The sequence below is a fragment of the Anarhichas minor genome, unplaced genomic scaffold (genome assembly GCF_050575085.1).
Source record: "Anarhichas minor isolate MPS153535 unplaced genomic scaffold, ASM5057508v1 ptg000029l, whole genome shotgun sequence".
NCBI lineage: Eukaryota > Metazoa > Chordata > Actinopteri > Perciformes > Anarhichadidae > Anarhichas > Anarhichas minor.
The window spans coordinates 2,223,563-2,240,186 of NW_027466475.1; the positions used below are offsets into that span (position 1 = coordinate 2,223,563).

The window sequence follows — 16,624 nt, forward strand, 5'->3', positions numbered from 1 at the left end:
AATATAGCCACTCAAGAATCTGTGCAAGAAATCAGGTTTAACGGGATACTTCAAACCCAAAATTATAGTTTTTATCTCAGTTACTATACCAAACTTTCTCTCATGCCTCCACAGAGAACAAAGGATCAGAAAACAAAGAAAAGGTCTTGATGAATAGAAGGAAATGTCAAAACATCCGTTTTCAAACTCTCACACAACTCTGCAGAACAATGAAAGTCTCATTTATTCAGTCGTACGCTCACTACTTCACAAACACCTGAATCTTCACTAAAACCTTTACTATTCAAAAACACTTACGGATGAGTAGCAAGCGTGGAGACTGTTGATGCTGAAGTGGTTTAAATAGGAAGTAACGAGGTTTTAGTGACGTTGCATGAGACAAATGTGTGTTTCATCATAATCCACAAATGAAAACAAGATTTACAAATACGCGCGATGATTTGGGGGAAATTTATGGTGATCACAAACGCATCTTCCAATCCACAAACAAATACCACCGAACGAATGGAACACTTATGTGTGGAGTTTGAGTATGTGTTTAGCCTCCGATCCACAAATGCATGCGTTGAAGTGCTGAATTACTGATATTTATTTCAGTTGAATCGTATTTATTTGTAAAATTGTTTTATTTTTGATTAGTATTCGCTTGTGGATTGTAAAAGCTTTTTTTTTTTAAACATAAATTACTCAAGAATTGCAACACATATATATATATATATATATATATATATATATATATATATATATATATATATATATATATATATATATTATATATATATATATATATATATATATATTTATATATATATATATATATATATATATATATATTTTTAGTTCCTGCAGTTATTTGCTTACTTCAAGCATGAGAACACACTGAATGTGTCTGGACATCACATCAAGCAGCGCTGCGTCCTCGTAGACGGTTGCTGTAAACCTACAGTTGTCTCTGCAGCAGCGGTTCCCACGAGTTATTATTGAAACTAGTTGCTATGACAATTGCTCTTTGGTGTCACATCTCTGTGAGCCGGTGTCTGTGTTTGTTCGCATCACTTCAGTCAGACGTTACTTTTAAATCACATTTCATCTCCTCTGCTGCACAGATGGTGTAACTGTTACAGCGAGTAAAGGCGTCAGAGAGAGAACAAGCAACAGGAGAGGGTTTGAGAAGATGAAAGGTCCTTTTACAGTCCTGCAGTCAATGAGATAGACACAGACTCAGTGTGTACCGAACGAGGCAACGTGCTGCTTTCATTTCTTTCATTCTTTCTCAGTTTATAGGTTTTGCTTTGCAAATGTAGTTAATAGTAAAAACAACCGCCACAACAATAGATTTGAACCCTTAAGAACAGCTGTTTGCAGGTGGAACAAGTGAAGAACAGGATGAATGTTTGCTAAGCAGGGGCTGATGAACACGTCCAGTGAGTTTTGATTGTCTTCCTCTCCTGACTCAGCTTCCACCGAGGTCCTCTTCTCCTTCGACGTGGGTAACGGTCCGCTGGAGGTCCGTGTGACGGCCGGCTCGCCGCTGAACGACGACAGGTGGCACCGCCTTCGAGCCGAGCGCAACGTTAAAGAGGCGTCGCTCCGCCTCGACGAGCTCCCCGCTGCCACGCAGGAGGCTCCTGCTGATGGGCACATCCACCTGCAGCTCAACAGCCAGTTATTTATAGGTGTGTGTGTGTGTGTGTGTGTGTGTGTGTGTGTGTGTGTGTGTGTGTGTGTGTGTGTGTGTGTGTGTGTGTGTGTGTGTGTGTGTGTGTGTGTGTGTGTGTGTGTGTGTGTGTGTGTGTGTGTGTGTGTGTAGCTGCTGCACACACTGTGAATGCAAAGAAGACACACGGCATCTTTTTATCCGTACATCAGAAGTTTTTTCACAAACCTTTCCTCCATTTCAGACTTCCCTGAGAAGTGATGTCTCTCAGTGTCTAAGAGAGTATTCTCTGTCTCTGTTTACTCTGTAACTTCTCTTTCACCCACACAAAACATCTAATTGACCCCAGAGAGGCTGGCAGCCTCCTGAAGTAATCCGGTAGGGACAGAAACTAAAACTTTCTGGAAAACTTTCCATCCTGGTTCACACTGGGAATGAATTGCGATGCTGTCTCTGGTTATTGAACTGGCAGATTCAATCAGCCTATATGTACAATCCTTAATATGAAACCTCGGCACTGTCAACCCATTCTCACTCTTAACTCATCAAGTACCGACGCTTGGTCACTGACTTCTCGTTTGACACGGAGAACAAGCGGCAGTCTTCTGGGTGAAAGACCGGATTTTGTTGGACCCATCCACCGTTACTTCCACCCGCCCTGTGTGGGTTCTTGCGGCCTTTATACTTCCTGGTTCATGACTACGTGGATCACATACGAAGTGATTTCCTCGGATATCTACAAATTATAGCACTTCTATTTTCTTAGGTAAAGCTGAACAACCTGAGTCGTAAGTCACGTGAGTTGTACCTAACTAAGTAGCTGTGTTGCCTTAACCTAACTTCCTTTTTTATCTTTAGAAAGGCTCTTTGCATGTAACGTGTGGAAACTGACATGCCGTCCCGGACACGTCCAAAACCGAGTGCTACCCAGAGCGTCCTAGTTTGAAGCTTAAGTCCACTGACTTTGGCAAGGCATACAGGTTGAGTTTATGGCAGTAATACCTTCATATACACTTAGTAGACTGAGAGGAAATCCATACAAGTTGATAGAAATAATCCCAAGGACGACGCAGTGAAAGCGTGTGTTTGTGGTGGTCAGTGTCCTTGCAGTAACCTTGGTACAGTGTTTGAACCCAGTCCATTAGTTAAGGTGGTCCTTCCCTGACAGCTCTATGATGAAACTCCGGCTCCTGATGTGAACCTCATCAACTCTGCAGTCCTGGAAAGCTGTTTATCTCATCATAACAGTCGTCAGGTTGCCAGTTTGGCACTCCGAGACAATTATAATGCAGCGGAGGCTGAACTCTGAGGACAGTTGGAGGTCGTAATGCAAAATGTTGGAAAACAATAACTTTTGGAGTTTAAATTCCACCCCTAGAAAGAAGAAATGTTAAAGTCAGGGAGACTCAGACAGATTGACGGCTCGCCAGCTTCCCAGATATGAACAGTCAGCCCGTTGCTCAGCGCCAGTTAAAAGTCAACACTTTGAATTTTTCACCTGCCAGTTTGTGTTTCGCTATGTTTCATCAGCTCATCATTTAAAAAATTCAGTAGGAGGGTGTTGACCAATCTTTGTTTCCCGAGGTGCAGATGGTGTTTATAATAAAATCAGATATCAGTGTGTGTCGACCTCCCAAATCAAGCTTCACTCAAGCTGCATTTCCATGCAACAATAAAGGAAAAATAATAATGACAGGAGAAAGTTTCATGGTTGTTTCTTGCATCATTCAGAAATGAATGGAAGTCAATGCCTGCCTGGGAAGTATGGAAATAAGTTAAAAAGCAAGAAAAATTCACTAAGCTTTGAAAAATGGTCGACAGTAATATAAAGTAGTCGTGACTTGTAGCTTAAACGTGCAAACGCACAGGTTTGGTCCTGTAATGAGCTGCTAACCCACAAGAACAGTTCACAATGATCTCATCCAACGTTCAAGATGTTTTTCATCTACTCGTTAAATAAATTCTGGGGGCAACATGAAGGAAGGGGGCCGTAAATTGTCAGTTAGATATATTTACTAAAAAATATCGGTTTTGGCGCTTGAAGCTAAAATAGCTTAGATAAACGATGTATTTCTTCAAGTTACTTATTAACTCAATCGTTCTCTGGTTCCAGCTTCTCAAATGTCAGAATTTACCGCATTTTTCTGCATTGTGTCTTGAGATTTTGCACTGTTGGTTAGACAAAACAAACTTCATTAAGAAGGGAAAATAGAAAAAATCAATCTAAAACGCTGAAGTAGATGCTCTGTGTGTGTCTTCAGGCGGCACGGCCTCCAGGCAGAAGGGCTTTCGGGGTTGCATTCGCTCTCTGCAGCTGAATGGCGTCACCCTGGACCTGGAGGAGAGAGCCAGGATCACGCCCGGGGTTCAGGCGGGATGTCCGGGCCACTGCAGCAGCTATGGCTCACTCTGCCGGAACCAGGGTCGCTGCTTGGAGAGGCCCAACAGCTTTTCCTGCGACTGTGGCTCGTCTGCTTACACCGGAGCCTTCTGTGACAGAGGTATGTCGCAGTAGTATTACCCAGCAGCTCCTGTGGGGGGAAATGTTGTGTGTTTTACTTAATATCCAAAATAGGGGAAACTATTTTCCCATTAAAGAATTTAAGGCAGAAAAAAGTCCCCTTGTTCCACCCTGTCTGCCAACATCATACATGTATCCAATTGATTTCAACTTTTCCAGTGCTTGAGCATCATTTTATCAACAGAAAGTTAGCCCGACGTATTTGATCTCTTTAGCAACGTTGGGGTCTTTGAGGCGTGTTTGGCTTTTGGTCAGCAAGCTGAAGCCCAAAAGCTGCCGTCGTCCAACATGGCCGCATGAATACGTTACAGTTAAATCTGTCTTTATATAAAAAAAGAAACAAACACACACGGGAACAATTATTCACACATATCTTATGTATAAACAGGAGCCCTACAGATATCCAGTTAACATGACACCAGTGTGAAGTCAACGCATCACATATTATTATCATTATCATACACAGCTGCTAATCATCTTGATCCTGTGGGAAACATAATATACAGTTTATCTTGAGGCCAATAATGAAGTCTGCGGTTGGCTGATAATTCGTCTTGTTTTGACCTTTTTCTTCTTCTTTCTCAGTCATATTACACAATATAAGTCTGTGTCAGCACTTCAAATGTGTTCCTATGCTGATGGCGAACACTGAGGTTAATATACTGTTTGACATCACCGTCTATTTAGTGCAGGAAGTCACTAATAATTTGGCTTTTTTTAAATTGTATTATACTAAAGTATAAGAGCTGTGTGCAGATTTTTGTCTGAACATGTCTTGTCGCATTGTTCCCTTGAAGTTCTTATGAGACCACACACCTGCACTTCTTGTCCTTAAGTCATCACTGGAGCATTGAGTCATCACGTCAGCGCAGTAACACAGCCTCATATTTATGCAATAATCAACGACCCAGCTGTGTCTTCTGTCGGAACGCTATCTGCGACGGAAATCACAGCTCTGATACACGACGGTGGTATAATTAGCAGCCGCATTTTGCGTTGTTCTTTTCACCTGCCAGGTGGTTTCCTGTGGCACCGCGAGCTCAATTAATTAGGGGTTGTCAGTGCTGCATACAGTGTATGAATCACCACTACTGTCCCCCTGCAGGATTAGTTCTTAACGAAGAAATACTGATATTTAAATGTGAATCATACTGTCTCTGCAAAACAAAAAGAAGCTGTAAACCAAACTTTTAACAGCCATAATTACAAAAAAAGATCATCCCACAAGTGCAGCATAGCAGCAGCAAATGAGACAAATGCTTTGTAATTTAACTTTCTGACATTCTCTCCTCACTCCTCCCCCCGGCAGAGGTTTCAGCCAGCTTCAAGTCCGGAACATCCGTCAGCTTCACCTTCAATGAGCCGGCGTTGAACGAGCTGAACAGGAGCCGCAGCAGCTCCCTGTCCTCCTCCATCCAGTCCGACGTGAACCTGAGAGCGGAGAACGTCTCCCTGAGCTTCAGGACCAGCCAGAGTCCCGCTCTGCTCCTCTACGTGGGCTCCTACCACACAGAGTACCTGGCTCTACTGCTCAACAAGCATGGTGAGACCCTCCTACCTGTGTCTTCAACAAGGAATACTTCTCTCTTGATGCTGATCATTTGTTTCTTATCATCGTCACGAGGTTAATCTCTGTCTCTGTCTAAAAATAGTTTTCTCCTAAAGCAAACTTCCTGTCAGGCTTCTCCAAATCCTTTCTGTTCTCTTGCTTCCTTCCTTCTTTCAACTAGTTCTCCTCTGCTGCCGTTCACCTCAGCGTTAAATCAGGCGAGAGGCGAGTGGGGTCCTTTGATTTGGAAAGAAAGACGGCTGATAAAGGTTTCTTTTGATGATGAAACACTTTGTGGCATTTTTAAAGATCTACATCTTCAGTGCCACAGTGAAAACTATGGGATTTGTTTATAATGAAAAGCATTGGCTGCCTTATCTTTTAAAGATCATTCTGGCAGTTTTCATCCATCTGGATCTGAGGGAGACATAAAAGTTACGATAACTGTCCCTCGTATTCTTTTGTTAGAGTTACATTATTGTTGTGTTGTGACGGAGCTGTGAGCTTTTTGTGAAATTCTACTTGTTGGTGTCTTCGTCTGACATCAGTGATTACAGAGCTGAAAGCAAAGAATTCACAAGCTACGTTACTGAAAGTGGAGCCTAGAAGGCAAACAAACACCAACATGAATGTACATCATGAAACGCATTATGCTAAATGGATTGTTTTCTTGTATTAAAACGGAGGGTTAGATGTTGTGTTTTGGCAGCTTATTCAAATGTCAGGGTTCTCATTCAGTTTTGTGCTTTAACGCTGATTTCTATGCATAGAATCCAAATGATCAATTTATTCTTGTGCTTGACAATGTGAGTACCAGGCATACCGACAAATTCCAAGGGGCGGACAGGTATAATCACAGACAGACCAATTCCTAAATCATAGATACTCAAACTCGACTGTCTGCCATGTAATATAGATTGTAAGCTATCGTTCTTGTAACCATTTCTTTCACAGTAAATTAGGCCATTAATGTCTCTATTCCATCTTGTTTCTCTTGTTGTGCACCACTGAGCACATGTGGCTCAGTGTGAGAGTTGTTAAGGTACCATTCATTTTAATTGGCAGGTATATCTTGTGTGCAACAATTAATACTAACTTGTAATCTATGAATTGCATTGAAGTTGTATTTTGCCCAATGTTGTGATTTGCAAATCTTTATTTGACCATCAAGTAAAGCAGCTGAGTCGGCAGGAAAAGATGTTGCCATTGAAAGTCAACGTTTCTCTGTGTTTTTGTTTTTACATCCGGTCAGAGCAAGTGATGTAGCAGCTCTGTGGTCACCTTGTGTGACTTGTTAATCGTGGTCATTGTGGTGTGAACACACTGTATACGGCTGCCTCTAATAAGTGAGGTAACACGGCAAGAGTTAAGTGTTAAACGTAATTAGCAGGGCTGAAAAATATAAATAATGCATGATTCAAAAACCTCTGCTGCTTACGTAGAAACACTTCTTTCCTGGTCACCGTGGCCTAAGGATTTCATGCATTAACAATTATTCCCAAGATATGCTCATGTGAATTTCTACAATCCTTTGATATGCACTATTATTATGCATTTGCTCTGTAAAATGGAAAATAAGCTTTCTTATCTTCCACACAGCCTGCAGACATTACATGGTATTCATGTGATTGCAATGAAATTACCCATTTTGAATGACACGAACATTATCTAAATTAACTTGAGTCTGTATATCATTTACAACATTTTTCTTAATGTCTAATTATTTTGGGCTTCATTGTTCAGCTGCTGGGGCCCTGGAACATCCAGACTTCCCTTGAGACATGTTGTTCATTGGGAGGTTGTGTCTCTTTCAGCCTCTTGTGTTTGATTTGTTGACTTGTGTGTGCAGACATGCTGGAGGTGAGATACAGACTGGATAGCAGCAAAGATGCTGAGATCCTGAGGAGCACAGTGAGAAACCTCGCCAACGGACAGCTTCATGCTGTCATCATCAGCAGACTGGCAGACGCCGTCTCTGTGCAGGTAACGCACACAATAATATTCCTCTCAGTCTGCTCTGAACCCTGAGTCACCCCGGTGTTCCCAGCAGCCTCTCTGTCAGTCGACTTCAGTGACAAGAAGACAGCAGGGAAACAACTGCAGATAATAAAACCTGAGCTGCAGTAAAACAGTGGACCCAAACATTAGCAGCTTGGCAACAACTGCAAAGTGCATTTTTCTCTTTCCTTTAAAACAAGACTTGCTCTTCTAGCTTTGGGCACTAGATCCCCCTGTTGTTTACATTATGCTAACATTAGGGCACCTGATTCAGAGACAATCTTTGCTTTATGATAATGTTGCAGTTCATATGCTGATGATACACCACTGTACCTTCAGCTGTGTTTCCACGAACAAACACCGGAGAAGGGGCGGTGGATGGGTCCAGCAGAAAACGATCCTTCACCCAGAAGATAGCTGTTCGTTCCTCATGTGAAACGAGAAGTCAACGTTGATTTATTTGTCACATAACAGACTTCAGTAACGTTACTTCCGTAGTTATTTTAACCCACATGACGATCTTTTCCAAACCTAACTGCATTGTTTTGTTGCCTAAACCTAACTAAGTTGTTTCCTGTGAAGACGGAACTTTATTTTGAAAAGACTGTATGCATGTAACGAGCGGAAATTGACACTTTTGTTGGCTTTTATAGAAAGACACAAACAAGAAGAACAAAGAGGATTTTCGTCAAAGGAGACCACTGTTTGTGTCCTGTTCAAAACTAAATGTAAACATTGATATTTTGTCACTTCAGTCGTTAGTATTTGTCACTGGCAAGTCATTCTCAATTTAAAGTAAACTACGCTCTTTACCAAACCATAACTGGGTTTTTTCCGAAACCCAAATTCCTTTGCAGACAAAGTGGAAACTGACCGGTCCGGACGCTAGAGGGGAACCTAGAACATGCTAGTTTGAAGCTTAGGGACACTTACTAAACGTCGGTATTTGACGAGTTGGGTGTGAGAACATGAACCACAGATAGACATCTCCTTTATTGTCTCTCTAATTCTCATCTTAGGTCCTGGTGGTACAATAGCCAGAATTTCTACCCATCTTAATATATTACATCATTTTGCTTTGCTTGTTTATCAGGCTCGGATAAACTGGTTCTAAGTTGTGCAATCATGCCAAAACATGTGAAGTTCTTTGCAAATAACCAATATTTTCAATGCAGTAATCAGTTGTATTCTTTGAAGAATCTACATACCAGCAATGTTGAGTTTGAAAACTTATTTTCTTACAGATTGACCAGAACGCCAAAGAGGACTTCAACCTGACATCTGATGTAGAGTTCAATGCCATCCGGTCGCTGGTTCTCGGCACGGTGCACGGTAAGTGAGACGGCTACAAGAACCCAGGCAAGGCCTTTCAGACTGAAGAGCACTCAGACAGACTCATTTCAGAAAGGTTTCGCCTCATCAGACAACAAGGTAATGGGAACTTTCATCATGATGGTTTGATCCCCAGGACGGCTGTAAGACGGCTGTCTAGACCGTATAAAGAATAAACATAGAAAAAAATCTAAATGCCGGGAACTCTCAGCACTAAGATGGGACACGATCAGTTTAATACGTGGTAGGTTCACCTGTAAAACACTGTAACTGATCAAAATAAATAAATATAATACGCATTCCTTACATCATTATGAAGATCGTTGACTTTTCCTGTATAAGACAAGGGTGGACCAGAAAGAAAGGTCATAATTTATACAACCAGACACTCAGAAACAAGGGAAATAATACATTAAGTGTGATCCAAAACACATCAATTATCAAATCATAATTTCCTTCATAAAGGCATCACCATTAAAATGATTTTAAACGGTAAGGTACTGCTAACAAGCTGGAACTGTTAGCAACATCATCTGATAAGTCAAAGCAGTTTAATTACACAGAGTCATAGTTATCAAGCTTCTTACTTTGTCGATATTAAAGCAACAATATGTATAATTTAAAAATGTTTCAACTTTGGCGCCCCATTGTTGTAACTGTAAAACAGCCCTAAAGCATCCCCTGCTTTATGGTCTGTCTGACTCTAAATGGACCATCATTTACTAAATGAACATCATGCTGTATTGAAGAAGACTTGAAACTAGAGATTGAGACCATAAACTCATGTTTACAATGTTTACTGAGGTAATAAATCAAGAGAGAAGTAGAGTCATTTTCTCATAGACTTCTATACAACCAGAGGAGTCGCCTCCTGGTGGACACTAGAGAGAATGTAGGTTTTAGTCACTTTAGGTTTGGCTTCACTTTTCAGACCCGGAGGTTTCCGCCTGGTATTTGGTTACAAAACAAAGTATTGCACAATCTGAAACTTAGATATGATGATGGCGATAGATCAAAAAGTTATTCAAATTCATCCTCTGGGGATCATGATTGTTGGTACCAAATGTCACAGCAATCCATCCAAAAGCAGTTTAGACATTTCACTCAAAACCACAAACGTCAACCTCATGGTGGCGCTAGAGCAAAAATACGGTGATTACCAAAGCACCGTAGATATCTGTAGAACATTTTATGGAAATAATCTATTTAATAATTGTTAAGTTGGGATCAAAGTGGTGGGACCAACCGAGAGACCGCCATCCACAAGAAATCCTGTCGCGACCGCGTGACTGTTGTCACAAACAAGAAAACAAATCTACCACGGAGCAGCTTATGCAGGATTCCATGCATAATAAATGTAGAGAACGCTTTCTTTATTGCCACAACGCATTGCCACAACATTGCTCTGTTTATGACACAATTATGCCACTTGTCGTGAACACACAACAGTTTTAAGGCCAGTGCTCACTTTGCACAGCTTGCACTGTAGTTTTTATGCAAGCTGTTGGTCAACGATGCAGTGAAAATCTATTCATGCAGGCTGGTCTCATCCAGCATTTGTAGCATTACCTACGAAAAATGAAATGCACTGATGTGCCGACTCATGTGCTTGCATACAGAGTAGACACAAAGGGATTTCAACTTCCCAGACAGGACAGGCGTTTAAAAGCCTCCGAGGATGTTCTCTTGGGAGGTTATGGGTCTTTCAATGCTGCTAATGACTCTTTCACTTCATACATATTGCATCCTCTTTGGATGAGTAACATTGCTGTATTAGCGGTACAATGTAATGTGCTTTCGCTCTTTCATATTCAGTAGCTTTATCGCAGTGTTAAACAATGAACATTTTGCCTCTGATTCACTCACAAAGACAGAAACACCCACAGGGTGCTCTGATAGAATGTCTGCAGGAGGAAAAAGCAAATGCTGATGCTCTGGATTAAATACAATCCTACTAAACCAGGGAGACGGTGTGACCAGTTTAACCTCTCTAAGACTATTCTTTCTGCCTGGTTTGCCTCAGACAGATCCGACATGTAACAGAGACACAGCTTCACTGTGATGCACTTTGTCATGACCTAGTTATGTTCTGTTTGAACAGCGCCTTCAGACACAGACTAAGAAATAGGTTGTTAATAAGATGAGAGGCTGTGGGTGTAGCACTGCCACTGCAAACCCACTGCAAAACGTATAATGCTTGTCTTTGATTCAGCCATTGATATCCAGTACGCGTTGGGGTTTTCAGGCTAAATCAGACTAGTGCAAGTGTTTCACAGGACGCATGACGTATCCATGCATCTTTCCCTTCAGACTCTAGTGAGTTGGATCCGGAGCTGTCTCGGCTCGCCTCCCTGGGTTTCACAGGCTGTCTGTCTGGCGTCCTCTTTAACTCCGTCAGCCCTCTAAAAGCGGCTCTGCTCCACCCGGACACCAGCCCCGTCTTCGTTACCGGCCCACTGGTCCAGTCCATTTGTGGCTCCACTTCAGCCAATCCCTACGCAGCAGAAACCACACACCACCTATCAGGTAGGAGGACACGTTTGGTTGTATTTCTGTTTTGGCATTTTCACAACCTTCGGCTTGTGTCTCATGTCTTTAAAAAGAAATCCAGAGGTGATTTTATGAATACTTTAATGTTATAAAGGGTCAGACGTCTTAAATATAACTTCTGTAGTTATTTTAAGCCAAACGAAGATATTTTCCTAAACCTAAGTAGTTCTGTTGCCGAAACCTGACTGAGTTGTTTCCTGTGAAGATGGAAGTTTATTTTTAAAAGACTGTACGCATGTAAGGCTTTTATAGGAAAATGCACAAAACATTTCATATCAGACGAAGCGTTGTGTGAGGATACGTTGATCAAGTTGACATTTCTCTCAACAATTCACGACTCTCTAATCGTCGGTGTATTCAAGTACAGCGCCCACTTTCTCACGGGACTGTTAATGAATATTATTGAGGTTATCGTAGGTTATCTGTGTGGGTGCTACCTCTCAAACTTCACAATGGGACCTTTGGGTGTCTAATAACATAATGACACTGAGTTAATGATCACAACACGAGGCAATTAATTCACTTTCCTTTGCCATATCTTCCCCCTGTGGTCACAATACAGAGAACCTAGTGGAGGTGTGCTGTGGTGTCCATTATCTTTTCTGTCTATGATTCCTGTTGAGCATCTCTCTGCTGTACTTTTCATTTGTATGTTTCATGTCACTAATGACCTCGTTGCTCCTTTCTTCTCATCTGCTCACCTTCATGTCTTCTTTTTCCTCCTCATCACTCTTTTTATTCCCCCTGCATTTGTCCTCTCTGTTCTTTCCTCTCTGCCTTCACGTCTGCATCTCTGTCCCTCCGGCCTCTTTTCTTCTGTGTCTCCGTGCTGCAGGCCAGTCTGGATCAGTGGGAAGAGGTCAGCCTGTGGTGAATGCCATCAGGAGTGACTCAGCTCTAATAGGAGGTACTGTAGCGGCGATGTTTCTCACTGTAACACCGACCTTATCCTCAATCATGAGACAGGGACTGTCTGCGAAGCAAGCAGAGATGAAATGATGCTGCCACGTTCTTAGATAGACCTCAAAGGTGTCTTGAGCACCTGCTGTTTGGCCTCATAAAGGAGAGGAAGTGTCTTTTTCAAGGGTGTTTTTTTAAGGGTGTTATTGTGAGGAACTTTTAACTGGTGAACGTGTCTCAGTTTAATCCTGGTCCTCTATCAGACCTCCATCAGTAAAGAGACCATCAGAGAGAAGATGGTCTGTTTCTATAGAGTTATTCTTAATGCTCGTCATCGGAGCCACCGGGTCGGATTCTGGTGAAATCAGATTAAATCATGCAGGTTCACCAGAACCTCCTTCAGCTCAGACTCCAGCAGAGACCGGTCTACCGAAGACAGACCCAGATCCTCCAGCAGAGACCGGTCCACCGCGGACAGACCCAGATCCTCCAGCAGAGACCGGTCCACCGTGGACAGACCCAGATCCTCCAGCAGAGACCGGTCCACCGTGGACAGACCAAGATCCGGCTTTACTGCAGCTTTGGACCTGCAGTCGGAGCTCCAGAGGGAGGAGGAGAGCTCAGCTCCCGGCAGCAGCGTCTCCTCCTCCTCCTCCTCCAGGAGCAGAGCTTCTCCTCTCTGCTCCTCCGGTTCCTGCTGGGACCAAAGACCGACACCACGCTGCTGGAGACCAAGGTCGTATTGCTGGGCCCGCTGGAGGGAAGGGAGGCATGGGAGAACCAGAACCAGTCAGATCCTGCTGCAGTAAAATGAGAGGTTTTCTAAAGGGACTCTGGTGCTCGGAGACACTACCACTGTTGTCCACAGGGACCGCCAAAATCAATACTATGGTGAAATTGCACCCATATGCACGCACATTACCAGAGAAGGTGAAGTTTACATTTGTTTGGACAACAAACCAAACAATGGTGAGATTTATGCTTCATCAGAAGTGTCTTCAGTTAGATTCGGTTTTCCACCTGCAATGAAAAGCAGAGAACAGCCGCACTCTATTCCATAAACGTTTATATTTTGTATACACCTGGCACCTGAATTTTGTGTTTTCCTTTCCAACAATTAAGACATTTTCACCAGAAATTGATGCAAAAAAGGCACAACGTTGTGCATAAAATTCAAGAGAATGCAGGAAATGTTGCTCAAAAGTAGTTATTCCAGGCGTTTAATTATTGAATTATTTACAAATATCAACTTTTGTGGATTATGATATGATAAGGGCTCAGTTAGTAACAGTTTAAAACTCACACCTGATTACCGAAGACCTGACAGTGAAATAATGGATACAAGACTTTTATTACGAATTTCAATGTGTGTTGTATGTTTGAGTGATGTGGAGTTAAATATTCATTGGTTGTCCGGCAGGAACGTTTTCATTAGATGTGCATGCTGCGTAGCAGTTTGAATGAAAGCCCCGAGTTATCACTCAAAACAGAGTGACTGTGTCTGGACACACAAAGGAAACCACAACTAATTAGAACACAAATTATTTCCTTCTCCGAGTGCAGCGACAGTATGTCTTTTTTAACAACGGTGCAGAGACCTTCTATTAGCTGGAATTGCCCTGCGAGCCTGCAGAAAATGAGCTGGCTGCACCTCTAATGGAGAGAAAGCAATCTAATGGTTTTTTCGCTGCCCATTGAGCAACTGACCATGTTGCTTTTAAGTAGGAGTTTTATTTCCAAATGTAATGTTTCATCTCCAATTTGGTTCTGTAGTTCTAATTTGTCCCATTTGAAAACAACAAACATAAACAAACTAAAATACCAAATTAAATTACAATATTGATGAAGCGTACGTGTAAACATGACGCATTATGTGAACGCTACTGTGTTAAACACAGCTACAAAATGTGTCTGAAATTAGCCGGGTTCTTTACAGCTGCTGTTGATCTGTGCATCTCCATTTAAAAAAAAACACTACTTTTTATTCTAGCTTGAAATAGTTTTAGACATTTCACCTCACAATCATCATTAACTGCAGCTGCTACACAGATTTTCTTGCTCTCTTTCTTTATTTTTGCTTATTTTTCTGTACAATAATGAAGTGAAGTCAGCTTGGGGGTAAATTGAAGTGTAGTAAAACAGAGAGACGTCCTGAAGGAAATCCTGCTGCGATGTGTGTGAGAAGACAACAAACTGAAGCTTAAGCTGCAGGAGAACACGCGGGAATGTGTGCAACACAACAATGTTTAATGTCCTGGAGAGGATCCAGAATTGTTAACAGGACTTGAGAAAAGCTGCTCACTTCATTCAAAGGAAACTTGCCAGACCTTGAGGAGGTTTGCAACGAAGAATTGGTACAAAAAAAGTGTGTCCAGACCAGGCGGCAACCTCCGGTTCTGCCGAGTGAAGCCGATGCGGAAGGGTCATAAAACATTAAAGCATTCTCTCTAGTGTCCACCAGGGGGCGACTCCTCTGGTTGTATAGAAGTCTATGAGAAAATGACTCTACTTCTCTCTTGATTTATTACCTCAGTAAACATTGTAAACATGAGTTTATGGTCTCAATCTCTAGTTTCAAGTCTTCTTCAATACAGCATGATGTTCATTTAGTACATTATGGTCCATTTAGAGTCAAACAGACCATAAAGCAGGGGATGCTTTAGGGCGGGGCTTACAGTGATTGACAGGTATACAGCGTCTCTACGTCACTCCTCCTCAGTACAAATATGGTCACTTCCGTTTATTAGTTGCAGAAAAAACAACATGGGAATGGTCGTATTCCAAGATGGCGACGGCGAAATCGCCGAACTCGAGGCTTTAAAACGGCAGAACACAAACCAATGAGTGACATCACCACTTCTTATATACAGTCGATGGTCCAGAGGAGAGTCAAACTGCGCAGGGTGCCTCTGTTAAATTATGATGCTAAAAGTTTTGTGTTTTGCATCTAATTCAGGACAATTTATTAGATTTTCACTGTGAAGAAAAATGTTTTTTTCAGTTGATCCGTGTCAGAAATATCCGATGATGGAAATTAACACCGTGTGAGTAAATGAAGCCCACGTTCCCACTGAGCCGCTGTAACTAACTTGTGCCGTTTCCTCTGCAGGTGTGATAGCGGTGGTGATCTTCGTGACCGTGTCAGCGTTGGCCGTGATGGCCCGAGTCCTCTACAGGAGGAAAGGGACGTGTCAGAGCCGGGAAGCCAAAGCGGCGAAGCCCGACGACAACCCGGAGCTGGCGTTCAGCAGCCAGACCGGCTCACACAACGGTCCCAGTGAGAACCAGAGGGAATATTTTATTTAGGTGGAGGTTGGACCTGCTGCTGACCGGACAGAGACAGAGACGACTTCTCAAGCCTCAGTGCTTTACGATACAAACTCTGTACAAAGTGAGCCCGAGCAGAGACTCCAGCAGAACTGTACACTCGTGTTCTGTCTTCTTTTCTCTTGTTCTTGCTTCTGTGGTTTGTAAAGACTGTATAAAGATGCACCAGAACAAAGTGTTGAATTTGTAATATGTCAGTCCTGCCAGAGAGTCGATCAATTGTAAATACTTAATGACTTTATATCAATCAGTCCTTTTCTGTGTCTTGTTGAAACGATGAAATGAGGAACTGTATTTTTCATGGAGTTGCTGGTATGAAAGTATAAACAGCTTTGTTGGGTCTGACGTGATCTGAATACATTTTTCCGACATGGACAATGAATGTTGAATGTTTTGAGTGAGTCAGTTATCTGAATGTCCAGTTGTTTGTTGTTGTTTTGTATTCATTATTTTTTTGCACCTGCTGTGTTCACATTGAACATTTCTCATTTTCTCTAAAGTTCTGTGATTTTCTTTCATTACGTCGCAGCATGAAGCAAAGCTGGACTATTTATTTTCCTTTGCTTGATTTTTCTTCTTTCGGTCACTTTCCCGACTCCGGCTCTCAGTGTAGTTCTGAACAGTGAACGTGTTGAGACGGACCCGGTTCTGTTCATTCCAACTCAAACATTTCATGTATCTTTTAAACTCACATCCCATGTTCTATAATATATTTGTGTGATATCCACGAGTTGCAGCGCATTACTTTTCGTAGCTTCTGCTGAGAACGTTGGCTGAGACCAGCCTGCAT

The 16,624-nt window shown here is 42.2% G+C and overlaps 1 protein-coding gene across 1 annotated transcript in view; it reads left to right on the top strand.

Annotated features, from left to right (window-relative positions):
* Nucleotides 1-15,813, top strand: part of LOC142964048 (contactin-associated protein-like 4) — a 61,576-nt gene extending 45,763 nt beyond the window's left edge. Inside the window, exons 17-24 of the mRNA XM_076104168.1 lie at nucleotides 1,458-1,676; nucleotides 3,919-4,158; nucleotides 5,488-5,721; nucleotides 7,577-7,710; nucleotides 8,970-9,057; nucleotides 11,368-11,583; nucleotides 12,443-12,514; nucleotides 15,617-15,813. Of these exons, the coding sequence (XP_075960283.1) occupies nucleotides 1,458-1,676; nucleotides 3,919-4,158; nucleotides 5,488-5,721; nucleotides 7,577-7,710; nucleotides 8,970-9,057; nucleotides 11,368-11,583; nucleotides 12,443-12,514; nucleotides 15,617-15,813 (1,400 nt within the window). The remainder of the gene's footprint in view (nucleotides 1-1,457; nucleotides 1,677-3,918; nucleotides 4,159-5,487; nucleotides 5,722-7,576; nucleotides 7,711-8,969; nucleotides 9,058-11,367; nucleotides 11,584-12,442; nucleotides 12,515-15,616) is intronic.
* The last annotated feature ends 811 nt before the right edge of the window (nucleotides 15,814-16,624 follow it).